We start from the raw sequence: 15314 nt of genomic DNA, 5'->3' as shown, positions 1-15314 counted from the left end.
CATATTTCTGTACGAGTTTGACGGCTCCTTGACATTTGTTTCTGTATGGATACACTAATATTGTCTTAAGTCCTACGGGAATCAATAACTAGTGAGTAGGGATTTAATGAACAAGGGACACTACATTGCAGCATGTGGTTAAGTTGGAAATTTGAGTCGGTCAGGGACTGTGTCCGGATGCCTGAATTACTTAAGGCGGCTGTTCTTGAGAAATAGTAAATCCAGATTTGAGTCCTGGTGTGGCACATAGTTTCAGCTTTTGTCATTGCATTACCACAATGCCCTGTTCATCTGGAAGTCATGAATTCCCACCCATCCCTATCATTTCTTTCCCCATTATCTATATCATACACTACCTCGATACTCTGGAAAGGGAAGGTAAACCATTAAGGAAAGAACACACTAATATGGTGAAATTAAATATATTATTAAGACCCTTTGTCTTCCAGTTCAGTCATTGTACAATGTTACAATATTTATGTAAGTCAACCACAGCACTCACATCATCATCATCATCATCACCACTACCACCACCATCTACATTCATAGTTTAGGATTGAATAACCTATTCTGGCTTCAGTTTCTAAGCTCCATTGCTCCAGCCAACAGTTCCCCAACAACTCGAGGAGCTTGCAGACTGAAACTAATTCCTATTGACAAGACAATTCCATCCTACCAAAGTAACTACTCGCAAGTACCATTTTTACAATCACTTTGTTGCTGGGTCACATGGGACTCAGACACAAACCAGCAAGACAGTTTAGGAACCGCCAGCAGCAAGTCATACGATTTTTCCAAGCCACAAAATATGATTGTGATCAGACGGGCATCAACGACACTCTGTAGCACACTGAGCCATATGATCAACGTTGTCCAACTTGCAGACATTTGGTTGAATGACGGTGTATGATGCGACATAATCTTTGTTCTTTAACCAATCTCCATCTAAGTCTGTAGATATTGTCACAAGCAAAAACATGCTTTGATGCAGCAATTGAAAGCGCTGTCTATGCCACTCTATGTATTCATACTTAGTTAACATTAAATGTACAAAGTCTATGATGTAACCACGGTGGTCTATCATCTGACATAGATCCAGCCTCAGCCAAGCCAAGGCGCAATCTCCCACTTCTAACTTTTTGGACTTTGGTAACATTAGACAAGTCACTTTATTAATAGTTACCCATTTACATGTAGTATCCTACAACACTTCCTCCAGTGGAAGCTCTTTTGGAACACAATCTGCAATAATTCTCCCTTCATTCTTATTCTTACAAAATATGTTTTTTGGATGGAATGTTTTTCTTTCCTTGATATTCCATTCCTTGGACTTATCCATCTGCTTGTTGGCAGGGGGTGTCTGCCTTTGCACATTGCATCTAGCTGTTTGTGCCCTTCATGTTCTTATGCCAGCTTCTCAAAAACTTCGCCGACAGGCTCTAAACACAGTAATGATGAGGGGATGTCCTTGGGCACTGTTGTCCCAACTTGCAGCAATGGATGCCACTGGCCCCCACACACTAATAAAAATTCTGATTCAGTACTTCATTAAAACTGGAATATCTTGTGATTGATAACTCTAAATCATCTGCAGTTTTCACCAAACACTCTTAAACAACTGCACCCACATAGCTTCCGCTTAAACTTCTTTCTCCTGTTTATAAATCCTTATGCTTTCAGAAACATGTACATTGGCAATGGGTGAAGTCAGTAGCATACATATCATTGTCACATCCCAGGTGATTTCCACATTTGTCAGGAATTCAGGAACTACTTCTTGTACCACAATAAATTGATAGAAACAGGAAAAAAAAGACATAAAACTGTCACATCACTAAATAAATATAGTGTTCATCTTGTTAAAGTTCCAATTCAGTACTACATGCAGATGAATCTCAAACAGAATATGTTGTAATAAGCTCCAGATCTGAAACAGACATAATAGTGGGGATGATAGAGGGATGGTGCATTTGCATCTTCAAATTAGGGCAGACATCCTTGATTCATGGTCATATCAATGTACTATAAACACCATACTGAAGGCACTAGAAATTGCAGCAGGCAGCTAAATGATCAACTTTACATTTTGTAATGTTGTATGCAAGGGCAACTACCAATTATTGCACATGAGAGACACATCATTTATTTCAGAATGTTGCTTTATCCACCAGTTGCATGAATACCTACATCTACATTCCACAAGCCACTTTGCAGTGTGTGACAATGGGTACCCTCCTCTGTTCCATTCACAGATGATGAATGGGAGAAACAACTGTCTATAAACTTTTGATAATTTTGTTTTGTTTTAGCCATCTCTCAATATGCTTTTCTACTGCTTGTCACCAGTAATGTTCCACTGTCAACAGACTTGTATCGACGGCCAGGTCAAGGAGCAGCACTCACAGGTGATGGACCATGTTCTACAATGGCACTGATAACTGGTCTGCTTGGCACGCTATTGTTCCTGGCAACACTAGCCGTTTGTTACCTGGCAACAAGACTTCGAGACGCTGCTTCCGTTGACCGAGCCCTTCGTCATGCTAAAACTGGTGGTTACACAGGCCGCAGCCTTGTCCAGTGATGGTGCAAAACTGAACACTGAAAAGGTTGATTGAATTTTGGGACATCTCATGCCAACAAAGTTTTATAATGGGTTCTAAGCAAAGGTAACATGGATGAATTCATGTTAAGCTTCAGATGCTTTGGGAAAGGTTGAGGGAGGTGCTGGAGACGAAACAAATGGCCACAAAGGCCAAAGACTATTGTGATTAAATATACAGAAAAGTTCAATTGCTGAACTTTTCAGTTCTCATTATAGTAACAAGTTTATCCTACACACAAAACTACTAGTAAGTTTCTTGTTCAATTTGCAAATTATTTTCATTACCCAATGTGATGAAAATGAAATTATGAATGACACGGGTAGTGTTGCATTGTTCACAAGAGTGAGACTACTGCAACTATGTGTACAAACACCCACCACAGAACAGAGGTCAAGGGCTGTTTTAGTGTGCAGTTAATAAGACTTGAGTAATAGCCTTAATTCTACAGACAGCAAATTCTGTAATTTCCAAAGAAACTGTAAGATTTTTTCCCCCTTTAACTCTGCTTGTATTTAGACTTTTTCTTAAGGTCAAGGAACAAAAAATCCAAACTTTATGAATGTAACGAAAAGGATGAGAAAACAGTTTAGTTCAACTCAACAGAATTATAAAACAAATAGGTTCTATATTTTAAAATCACAAAATGTTATTTACATGTTCTATAATATTATGTTATAAGCTTTTATAATACATAAATATAATTTATTGATGGTTATCAAATTAGCAACAGTTTCAACTCAGGTACCAAAATTTAAATTTCAGTGACTTTTAAAATAATCAACAATGACTAGTTCAACATACTGGAAAATTTTTCCTTACGAGGTTCACAATTGGATATATAAATATTTGCATTGCAGTATATACCGGAATTTAAGCAAGTGGTGACCTACTGAAATTTTGATCAGATTTGATGGTAAAGTCTACAAAAAGGTTGCACACACTTTGGTTTGTATAAAATACACAAATGTGCAATACCACAAGCATTAAAATCTGGTAACAGGTGAACTGCAGTGCATTTATGTACAATTTAACATTTTAACAAACAACAACAGTACTTCAACAGATGAAAGGTTTAAAATTTAATCTATAAATATGGAGTAAAATTGTAAAACAAAAACTGATACAACAATGATAATTGGTATGTATGAAAGTAAATAATTTTCTAAAATTATAATATAAATTTTATTCTTTGGTTTAGATCCAGCCATCCATGCAGTGGCTGCACTGTATCAAAAACAAGACTTTCAAACAAATACACAATAAAACGATGTAACAGACATGATCTGTGGCCAAATTCATTTCTTCTTTTAGCTTTGTTGAATATTTATCCTTTCTAAATACCTGCAGAAAAAAAAATACATTCTGTTTACAAAGTTCAACATTCTCGAATAACAGCAATAATATTTGTACAGCAGACACAGTCCATACTAATTACGAGTGTGTGTTACATGCCTGTACACCAACTAATGTGGGGAAACACCCTTTAGTTCTTTTACATTAAGTAGGTCAACTGGAATGTTAAGGTGGCAACACACTTAACTGCAAGCTTGACAAACACTTATGAGCAAGTGTGCTTGCTCAATCATGCTTCACTGTATGTAGGATAATTTTGCCAAAGCATAAGGACTGTACAAACAGCTTGATACTTTAATTTCAATTATGAATGCTTGTGCGTATATACAAGGAACAGGGAGGCTCGCACAAGCATTCGTCAATAATTTGATCTGATTTCATTTATTTTTGTTTGGTCCTGTTAAATCACATTCTGTACAAAAGTTGCACTGTAATGTAGAACAAATACAAGAATACAACATTACATGGAGAAAAAGAAGAGAGATAATAACACCGTGAGATAGCTTCTGCAGTGCATCTACTGTGATTAGTTAATACGAGAATATTATTTTTGATTTTTTAACACCTTTTTGCTCCTTGTATCATATTGCCTGTTTTGTTTTGTTTTCATAACAAATGAAACGGCTGCCAAAGCCAGCACATCATGGTCTGAAGTCGACATTTTCAGGCAAACTGATACTTGTACAAGAATGTTTGAGCAGTATGGAGGTGCGAGGAATTTTTACATGCTCGTGAAACCATCCTTGGACATGCTAGTCAAGCATGCAATTATGTGTGTGGCTGCCAGTAGTTCCACCTTTCATGCCCAAAGCTTGAACCGTGTATGTTGCTCAGATCCTAATTGAGACTTCAGGCCAAACTGGTGATCCAAGGTGGCATTAATTAAACACAAACTAATGAAGTATGTTCTGAAAGCACCAACCTCCATGTGAATCCTCCCACATCCTTTTTCTCAACTACACACCCTCAGCAACTGGTAAGGCACACACAGGTAACTTATTTTAAGAACTAATTACAAAACCATTGTTTATCAAGCATTAAAAATACCAAGGCTGAAATCTGTACCAATCCCCATCTATATTTCCTCCCAAAACACCTCTGAAGAGATACCTTTCAGAGATGATATTATTCACATCCACAAAAGGTGTAGCAGAAGAATCTTGAGGCCATTAACCAAACAAGGCACAGTAGTTAACTAGAATGGAGGCAAAATGTTATTTGGGGCAAAAGCATTTCCACAACAAGAAGAAAACTTTAAGTACAAATCTACAAGATTCAAACCCTCCCCCAAACATAGAAACCACATAAATCAAACAAGTAAAACACACACATAGCCACCAGGATAATCTATCTCTATAATGGCACTGTTCAAAATAAAAGCACAAAGACACAAGCTCCACCACTTTGCTAACAAGAAGCATATTCCCCTTCCACCATACTCTAAGGCTATCTAAGAAATGTAAAATCCCGACAGACAATTACATTAGGACAAGGTACATTAATAAGCTCACAGGAGCCTGTTTAACCCATTAGCGCCCAGTGTTATATCAATGATACATGTGACAGGACTGGACTTTTATTGATTTTTTTGGACAACAATGAACATCTATGATCTTGTTAAGGCTTATTTACAGACTATTGAACACCTGTACTTTCAGTCTTGTGTTAGTAATTTTGAGAAACAGCCCACAACTGGAAACAAATGGCAATTTAATGTACACTTTTAAGCCAAAATTTCATCACACAATGGATTTTAAAGTACCTATAACAAAAATATTTTATCCTTCAGATTCAAAAACTAATTAGTTCCTTAATAACCCAACCTTCACATGTCACTTATTGAAACTGATGGAACATTATTTGTATTGCTGGGACATTCAGCATTTCAGAAATGTGACACTGTGAACTAATGAGAGTACTTTAATAATGTTCACTTTTATTTTGAGAATTTTTTTTTTTTTTTTTTTTTTTTTACAAGTTTTAATTTGCTAATTTTTCCATGGGGAATAATATTTTGAGGGCACTGGGACCATGAGAGAAAATCATATCCCCCAAAATTGCCCCTTCCGGAAGAAGAAGGAAATAGATAGAAATGAATGAGGTGCTGCTCATTCTATCAAACAAAATAAAAAAGGTTTCTCTGTAAAAGGCAAGACGAATCCTTTGTTTCTGCAGCATCAAGTATAACTGGTGTGAATGCAGTAATCAATTTTCAAAGATATTCTCGGGACTCCAGGAAGCACATCAAAATTCTTTGAGCCTCTATCCTGACAGAATAGAAGAACATGGGTGAGATAAATATTCATAACTGGATATATTATTAGGCTTTTTCTGATTGGTTACTGGATGCCACTGTACAAAAAGCCTTGACACACTACTGCAAAAATGGAAATACAATCCCTTATGTAAATTTTTCAACAGAAATTGTTCACCTGCACTTGTGGTATGCAGTGGCACCTGAAGGGCCTGGATGAACTCTGCACCAGTACCACAGCAGTGTAATTCTTCGATGAAATGATGAACATGATTGTGAAAATACAGGAACTCAAAAACAGACATTTTGTTAGAATAAACTATAAGACATTAACACTCACTCAGTGCAAAAAATGTAATGAGGGACTGTGCTTTGTTGCTTATCATATCATGCAATTTGTTGTTTTTTCCATCTCATGTTTAATTCGTTTCCTCCAGTACAAAAATGGGTAATTTTTTCATAAAAATGCATGTTTTGCTCTCAGTAGTGCATAGCGTTACCTACATGGTATGGTATATTATTTTAAAACTAACATGATAAATACAGCTGTTTCAATGTAACTGCTTCTTTCTCAATGTAACAAATAAGGTGAAAGCAATGAAGTAAAAAATTATTCAGGCACTAATGGGTTAATACTGACTGAACAAGGAAATGTACATTATCAGGTACATAATAAAGCAATATGAATTATTAATACATAGCAGTAATTTGTTAAAGAAAGAATACTGTTATTCATACAACACTTCAAGCTAACTACACAAATTATACAAAGTATGATCTATTTACCTTTTACATGGAACACAAATTTTTCACAGCCAGCAAGTAACTTAGAATTACGACACTACACAGACGATCTCAAATTGTTACAAGAACTATGACTAGTTTCATACATATGTCACTCAGTATATTTAAGAGTGGTATATTAAATGCCTAGCTAGCCATAAAGGCTTTGTAAACTTTAAAAAGAGTCACTATCCTGCAAAAATCATTTTAAATGCATGTATGCAGAATAACGCACATGCATACAAAATCATTTGAGATTTTGTGCTAGCAATATAATATTGTTTCAGAATAAAAAGATCTTACACTTTCCCTTCCTTCTTGGCTTTGGTGTAAGCTTCATATGCAGCTATTTCCTTCTTTTCCTTACGCATATTTCTGGCTTCAAATTCTAACCTACGAAACATAAAAACATAAGTGAAGACATTACTCTACAAGTGGTAAAATTAACTGCCATCAAACAAAGTTTAGCAAAATGGCACCACTTATAATTATTACCAATGTTAATTTCAACTAGGAATGTACAGTATTCATGATAGATATATTTGAAAAAAATATGACATTTTAAAGCAACACTAAATGAATGAAGGTAAGAAAGACTCAATAATACCAACCTATGTAAAATGATCCTTTCAACAATTTTCTCTGTTGTCATTGTATTTCCAGAGTCCAGTAATTTGAATTTTCCTTGTCGTTTAGGTTCAGCATAAGGATCATCAAAGCCTCCCGTTTGTATAGGAGTTTGCCCATGGCAGACAATGTCAACCTTGAAGTGATCCATGAGCTCTTTAGTTACAACCAGTGGCGCACCAATAACAACTTCTGATACATACTGGAAATGAGACACAGTGCATTATTATCTGTCAGTGAGCAAATGAAAAATGACCAAACTAACAACTAAATTCACTCCATTACTAATTCATAAAAAAACAGGCTTCGTTCCTTAATAAGTGTGCAAAAGTAATAGTGTTTGAAAAATTATCTGAAGGAATGTTCAAACTGCATGAACATACAACCAAGATAAGTCACATTATTCAGAAGAGATGGCAAAAATTTCCTGCTTGTGCTATCAATTTGTGCTGTAAAGTACATACTGTACAGTGTTATTAACTACTTCAACAGTTTCAGAAGACAGCCACAAAGAAACAAAGACGTATAGGAATATAACACTCATATCAGTGGACAGAGCATCTCTTTAAGTTTTGATTCATAATATGCACCACGGCATACATGCAGAGTGCACCACAAGGCAGGCAGAACATGTAGGCAAATCTTCCACTCTGTAACATCTCATCAAATGAGTTCATGTCAGCAGGTAGGCAACCAAAAAGTGGCTGCTGTCACATCTTTCCAGGTGGCTGTAGCAGTAACTTCAATGAGTTTCATGCATATACTGACACTGGTCATGTCATAACTGGTGCCCATGTTGAGCACTTGTTATGGAAGTCAAATACTGGTGAAATGCTCTGTCAACTGAAATGGGAATTTTATGCATGTCTTTTAAGTCACCTTCTGATACCCCAGAGGTCCTTATAAATAACCCTGATTGATAGTACTTAATGCCACCAGAGCAACACTTGGTACCATTAGCCTTATTTGACAAGTAGTAGTGACAAGTCACAGATAATATATGGGGATTATACAAGAAAAGTGACGGGAAAATAGTTTTGTGAATAAAACTTGGTTGGACATTAAAGTACATGCAGAAAGGCTCTGGCCAGACTAATGTGTAAACAATAATAATATATTATATTGACAATAGCAAATACAAAACTGCATCGCTGCTTTTTCATAGGTTCTGAAACCACAAGTGAATAGGCACTCTTTGACAACGCCAAATACCCATGAAGGAAAAGCTTGATAAAAGCAAACTGGTCCAAGACTATGAGAATATTATCAACACATCAAGAACTGGCCATGAAAGACAAAGAAATTTCAAGTAACTTCATTGGTGGCGTTATGACAGATCATGCAGCGAAACCCATAAATAGCTGACATGTGCTACACAGTAAAAAAGAAACAGAATAATAATCTGAACAACTGAACTTCATAATCTCAACACGCAACATTATTTACCTTCAGAAACTAACCTCTCACTATGCTCTGCCTTACAGTAATGATTCTGAATTATGAGGGTGTGGTAGATCAGTTTTTCTTCAGTTTCCCTGCACTGACTAACTATAGTGATATATATCATGTGCAGATATCCCATTCGAAAAGAAAAAATAAACAAATGAGAAATTACTTCCTCCTGTAACTAACAGATGAAGTGATGTGAATAATTAATTTTAACTTACCTTACATGCAAGAACACTGAGCACTCTCTCATGCAAGTTCATGATTGGATAGTTGCCTCCTCTATACTTGTTCACTACTGGATCTGTATGCAGTCCCACAATCAAATAGTCACCCTGTTTCCTTGCTTGTTCAAGGAAATCTAAGTGCCCAACATGGAACAAATCGAAAGCACCCGCCACGTAAACTATTTTGTCATTTGGCTGTAACAAAAATAAACCAGAGTAAGAATAATTCAAGCAGTGAATTGAATTTATACATTTTTCAAATTATTACCATGCAAAAAAGAGATTTATTTGCTGAGCAGACATTTCATCTACGCAATAAGGAACTACTCTCAGTGGCCAAAAGGTATGCAACTTAACTAACCTGTCAGTTTCAGCTTAATAGTCAGTGCTTTAATCCCTCATATACTGCTATAAACAACAATAACACACAAAAACATGCTAAAATGAAGTCAGCGTTAAACGGGAATAGCCATAGTAATCAGAACTTCAAACGGAACACTTTCAAACCACTATTTTCAGGCCATTGAATGAACATAAAACACTGATATTGTACCTTTGGTGGTTTACCATCACTGAACTGTATTATTTTTTGCGTTGTTGGAAGAAACTGCGAACAGCCAGTCCATGGTGAACGAGCTGAAGAATCTTGACCCATATTGCTCGGACCTTCTCGGCCCACTTCATATTCTCGAGCTCCTTGCTGGAAATGCTGCCTTGTCAATAATAACATACGACCAACGAGATCAGTTGTCGACACTCCAGCAGTGCGTTGGACTTCCCTGTGCATACGCAAACACACATTTTGTATTTTAATGTACTACCAAATCATAGGAACTTTAGTAATAATACTAAATAAGGTAAATTAAATAATGGCCTTGATGTAAGTTGAAGCCCTTCATAGCATTAAATGAAGATGCTAAATGTTTTAGCCATAGTAAATAAAAACATACACAAATGATATGTTAAATGTAAACACCAATACTGTACTGGTCACACGATGTTCACATAATATTTTCATTACACCACTGCCATAAACAAATTACAGGCAGATTAGGAAAACTGCAATGAACAATTTTTCCACATCAATTTTTTTATACAGCCTCTCAATGTTAGTTTTTCCTCGACACAGGCAATTTAGATAAACATAGACCTAAGCGTAAACTTATGTATCTTGTGTTCTGAGTAAGCTTTGTCCTACAAAGCACAGACTTGTTTACAAGCCTTCTATCAAGTAAGAAGATGAATACTTATGACTGCTTACTTATATCTTCCAGCTGCTTTCACCAGGTGGTATGTGTCAATTCCATCAGCTGTCATTGTTATATCATCTGAAACAAAAATTTAGAGGTAAATTTCGGCTTACAAGGAACCTGACAGTATTACATAGCCCAACACCTCTCCCCCTCCCCCACAAACAATTTTCATTGTGTTACAAATAGGTCATTGCAAAATTAACCCAACATTTACCTCCATGGACACAGAAGTCACAGTTGTACTGATCGAGTGTCTCAAGTGTTGTCACGTATGGTGCCCCTTCCACAACTTCGTCCACCCATTTTATGCCTCTAACCATTTTATACCTGTACGAAAAACAGATGGTTCAGGAGCATGTTCTCCACGAAGTCTTGCTCTAACATAACACAATAAATCCAAAACACTTTACCTTTCCTCTTCCGTGAAGACTGGCGGTCCCTTGTGCTTAGTTATCTCTTCATCGGTGTGCACACCCACTATCAAGTAATCCCCCAGGGCTTTTGCCTGTCGAAGAGAATTTGCGTGGCCGAAATGAACCATGTCGTAACTGCAAGTTAAGACATATTTTAGCTCTTAAAACGAAAATTTTTGAAGTCTTATGTTCTGAAAACAAATACATAATGTACCACGGAAGCATTTTATATCCGAAAAAGAGATGATTTAATTATAACTGCAGTAGACACTGACAAACGTCACTTTTAATCATCTGGAGGCCCTTCAAGGTTTTCATTACCGGTACCGAATCAATAACTTCTGAATTACTACGGAACAAATATCATTTTCCTTTTTTCTTACACGCCAGAATAAAAAAATTACGTCTCATCACTTTAAACACTGTTCATTATACGATTTCCTCATTACCTGCAGGAAACCAAAACTATCATACATTCGCGGAATAAAGTATCAACACATGGCATAACTGAAATAAAACAATTAGAGTCAGCTAGAAACAAACTCATGTTCGTTGTGAAACGCTCAACAACAATATGAAAAATGAACATATTTCCAATGTTATTTACCATCCGTCACACCAGACGCGGACCTGCGGCTTTTTCTCCTCCATAGTGTACCAACACTTCCTGCCACTTCAGCCTTCACTTTGAAACTGAATGCTGATGCTGACTTCTCCGCCGATTTACCTCGTGTGAAGCGTAGCCTTCTAAACTAGGGAGTTTCGTTCTCTGCACGACTGAATGTCGAACAGATCATATTACTAGATGGCAGTGGAGATAAATCGCGAAGTGAAAAATTCCTAAATCAGCAATCACTATTTATTGCGGATTTTCGTAGAGATGAAGAAAAGAAAGATAATCACAAAAAGATCGTGATTGCGGAAATGAAGTCAATAACTTTTTGCTTTTATTACGGTATACTGCATTTTGCTTTCATTCAAGCGTTGATAACTATTGATGTACGTTGAGAATAGCAACACAAAAGTACAAAATCACACACTTTACGGTCAAGAAACACGTTATTGCAGATCTAATACGCTGCACATCAAACCAGGATGTTCGAACAAAGTCACATACGCTATAACTAAGAGCCAAAACAATCGACCTATATGCCGCACACATAAATTGCGTAATCGATTTTTTATTCTTTAACGCTATGTGAATTTAGGCTTCCTAAACACTGGTTACACCCCTTTCCATTCAATTACACAACTCTGGTCATTAACACAGTTCGTCAGCTGTCGTTAAAACGATTAGGTAATGGGCAAGAACAGTGTCGGTTTACAAAGGCGTAGATCGCTATGAATAATATTTGTGATGCTCGCAGAAGTTGATATACAGTTTACTTGTTTACAGTTAGCAATCACAATTATATAGGCTTTAAAGAGTAAATTTTAAACTTCGCAATGGACAATATAGCATACTGCAGATTTAGTAGTCCAATAGTTGTGGGAAATACTCAGAAAAATATTATGATATCTAGCATTCTGTCTTATGGCATAATATAATTAGTTCTGAGCAATGATGTCTGATTGTATACTGGAAAACCATTTAAGAGTATAGATTAAGCCCACACCAGTATGTGTGTGCACAAAAGTTTCATAAGTTGCAATTACTCTGCAAAATGCCAATAAAAGTCATTAGTAACATATATCCCACGATGAAATGCGAAGAAAAATATTTTTCTTGTTATTAACACTTCATTTTATTTCTACCCTACACACTGGTTGCATCCTATTAACCACCAAAATATAAGCAATACGAATACCATTACAGTTTTTCTGAAAAGGCTAGAAATATAGTAACATCATAGTTCAATATTTTCTGGAAACCTTGCATTAATTCTTGGTTGTCATTTTGAATTATTTTCTCAGCTTTCTGTCACATTCTGTACCATTTTACAAATAGTTAGTGCATAGCAAAGTTAAAGACTAAAATCGTCTCAAGAGTAGAGTCCCTATCATAAATTTCTGAATTAAGTTCCACTCTAGTCAATTGTTAATGCTTTCTTCAGTGGATCATATTCAAGATAAATAGCCATTGTGAGACATGTTTGCAAAGATTCGCATTTAAGATACATTTTGATGTGAAATCATGGCCCCATTTTGGCCATTTATGTAACTGAGTTTTTCGTTTTAATGTTAAACAAGAACAAAATTTGATAAAAGTAACCCAAATGCAAACATGCTACCTAATAATAAATTCGTCTGTCACAGGTTACGTGGCTGCCTAGGTAGCAGATAACTTTGTTTACTTCATAGTCCGCAATTCTGATGTTAAGTTTGTTGATGTTCTCACTTTCTTCGGTTTACTCTCTATCCATATTCTATACTCATTAGACTGTTCATTCCAATCAACATATCCTGTAATTCTTCTTCATTTTTACTGAGGATAGTAATGTTATCAGCGAATCTTACTGTTGATACCCTTTTCACTTGAATTTTAATCCCAATCTTGAGCTTCTCTTTTAATTCCGCCATTGCTTCTTCGATGTAACCTACAGAGTGAAGAATAGGGGCGGAAAACTATATCCCTGTTTTACACCTTTTTATTCTGAGGACTTTGTTTTCGGTCCTCCAGTCCTATTCTTCCCTCTTGGCTCTTCTACATGTCATATATTAACTGGCTTTCACTATAGCTTGCCCTTATTTCCCTCAGAATTTCGAACATCTTGCAGCATTTGACAAATCCTATGAACATGTCTTGATTTTTCTTCAGTTTTGATTCCATTATCAACCACAGTGTCAGAACCACCTCTCTGGTGTCCTTACGTTTTCTAAATCCAAATTGATCATCATCTAACAGATCTTCAGTTATCTTTTCCATTCTTCTGTATATTATTCTAGTCACCAACTTGAATGTATCAGGTGTTAAGCAGCTGGTACTGCATGCTGAGTCAGTCCTTCTGACAAACATTTCCTTTTCGATTTATTTACATTTTTCATGCAGCTATTTCACCTTAGCTTCCCTGTACTTCTTATTTATTTCGTTCGTAAGCGACTTGTATTTCTGGATTCTTGAATTTTCCTGTGCATTTTTGTACTCCCTTCTTTCTTCGATTAACTGAAGTATTTCTTCTGTTACATATGGTTTCTTCGCAGTTACCTTCCTTGTGCCTATGTTTTTCTTTCCAACTTCTGTGACTGCCCTTTCCAAAGATGTCCATTTCTCTTCCACTGAAAGGCCTACTGAGTCATCACAGTATCTGTAGCTGCAGAGAATTTCAAGCAGATCTCTTCAATCCTTAGTATTTCCTTACCCCACTTTCTAGCGTATTGATTCTTTCTGATTAGTCTCTTAAATTTCAGTCTACTCTGCATCATTATTGAATTGTTGTCTGTGTCTACTCCTGGATATGCCTTACAATCCAATATCTGATTTCGGAATCGCTTCCTGCCCAGGATGTAATTTAAGTGGGAGCCTCCTATATCTCCTGGCCTTTTCCAAGTATACCTCCTCCTCTTGTGATTCTTTAACATACTATTCGTTATCACTACCAAGCCCATATTCTCCGGCAACACTTTCTTCTACTCCTACCCCTGTAACTGCATTCCAATCTACCATTACTATTAGATTTTCATCTCCCTTCATATACTGAATTAACCTTCCAGTAGTCTCATATACTTCTTTCTGTCTCTTCTTTTTATGCTTGCGACATCGGCATATATTGCTGAACTATTGTTGACAGTGTTGGTCTGCTGTCAACTCTGATAAGAATAACCCTGTCTCTGCCATTCACAATACTCTGCCCTACCTCCCCTTCCCACTAGCATTATACAATTTTTGCAGCTGTTGATATTACCGTATGCTCGGCCGAACCAGAAATCCTTGTCTTCATTCCACAACTATATCGAGACTGAACCTTAGTATTTTTCTTTTTCAGATTTTCTAGCTTCACTAGTACATTCAAACTTCTGCCCCGACTTTTAGAATGTTACCCTTTCGTTCTTTATGAAATATTTTTCTTGTGGTCACCCTTTGTAGTCCCTTCCTGGAGATCCGATTGGAGGACTAGTCTGGAAACTACACTCCTGGAAATGGAAATAGGAACACCGTGAATTCATTGTCCCAGGAAGGGGAAACTTTATTGACACATTCCTGGGGTCAGATACATCACATGATCACACTGACAGAACCACAGGCACATAGACACAGGCAACAGAGCATGCACAATGTCGGCACTAGTACAGTGTATATCCACCTTTCGCAGCAATGCAGGCTGCTATTCTCCCATGGAGACGATCGTAGAGATGCTGGATGTAGTCCTGTGGAACGGCTTGCCATGCCATTTCCACCTGGCGCCTCAGTTGGACAA

General features: G+C 36.7%; 2 protein-coding genes across 2 annotated transcripts in view; one reads left to right on the top strand and one right to left on the bottom strand.

Annotated features, from left to right (window-relative positions):
- The window catches only part of LOC126174787 (uncharacterized), a 299993-nt gene extending 296169 nt beyond the window's left edge, over nucleotides 1-3824 (top strand). The window contains exon 9 of the mRNA XM_049921152.1: nucleotides 2367-3824. Coding sequence (XP_049777109.1) covers nucleotides 2367-2581 — 215 coding nt within the window. The 3' untranslated portion in view covers nucleotides 2582-3824. The remainder of the gene's footprint in view (nucleotides 1-2366) is intronic.
- On the bottom strand, nucleotides 3306-11699 carry LOC126174786 (ethanolamine-phosphate cytidylyltransferase). The gene is made up of 9 exons (XM_049921151.1): nucleotides 11567-11699; nucleotides 10957-11094; nucleotides 10761-10873; nucleotides 10555-10621; nucleotides 9847-10072; nucleotides 9288-9488; nucleotides 7605-7822; nucleotides 7297-7386; nucleotides 3306-3944 (listed from the first exon to the last, which is right to left on the bottom strand). The coding sequence occupies exons 1-9, from the start codon at nucleotides 11608-11610 to the stop codon at nucleotides 3911-3913; spliced, it is 1131 nt and encodes a 376-aa protein (XP_049777108.1). The 5' UTR covers nucleotides 11611-11699; the 3' UTR covers nucleotides 3306-3910.
- Between the last annotated feature and the right edge of the window lie 3615 nt (nucleotides 11700-15314).

This window comes from Schistocerca cancellata, chromosome 3, assembly GCF_023864275.1.
Source record: "Schistocerca cancellata isolate TAMUIC-IGC-003103 chromosome 3, iqSchCanc2.1, whole genome shotgun sequence".
NCBI lineage: Eukaryota > Metazoa > Arthropoda > Insecta > Orthoptera > Acrididae > Schistocerca > Schistocerca cancellata.
Note: the sequence above shows the minus strand (reverse complement) of the source record. Positions and strands in the feature narration are given on the sequence as shown.

Coding starts and splice junctions, on each gene's coding strand:
- LOC126174786 (XM_049921151.1), bottom strand. CDS start 11,610: ATGGAGGAGAAAAAGCCGCAGGTCCGCGTCTGGTGTGACGGATG. Junction 10,874..10,956: donor GTCTTCACGGAAGAGGAAAG/GTAAAGTGTTTT, acceptor TTTTTCGTACAG/GTATAAAATGGTTAGAGGCA. Junction 10,622..10,760: donor TGACTTCTGTGTCCATGGAG/GTAAATGTTGGG, acceptor TTTTTGTTTCAG/ATGATATAACAATGACAGCT.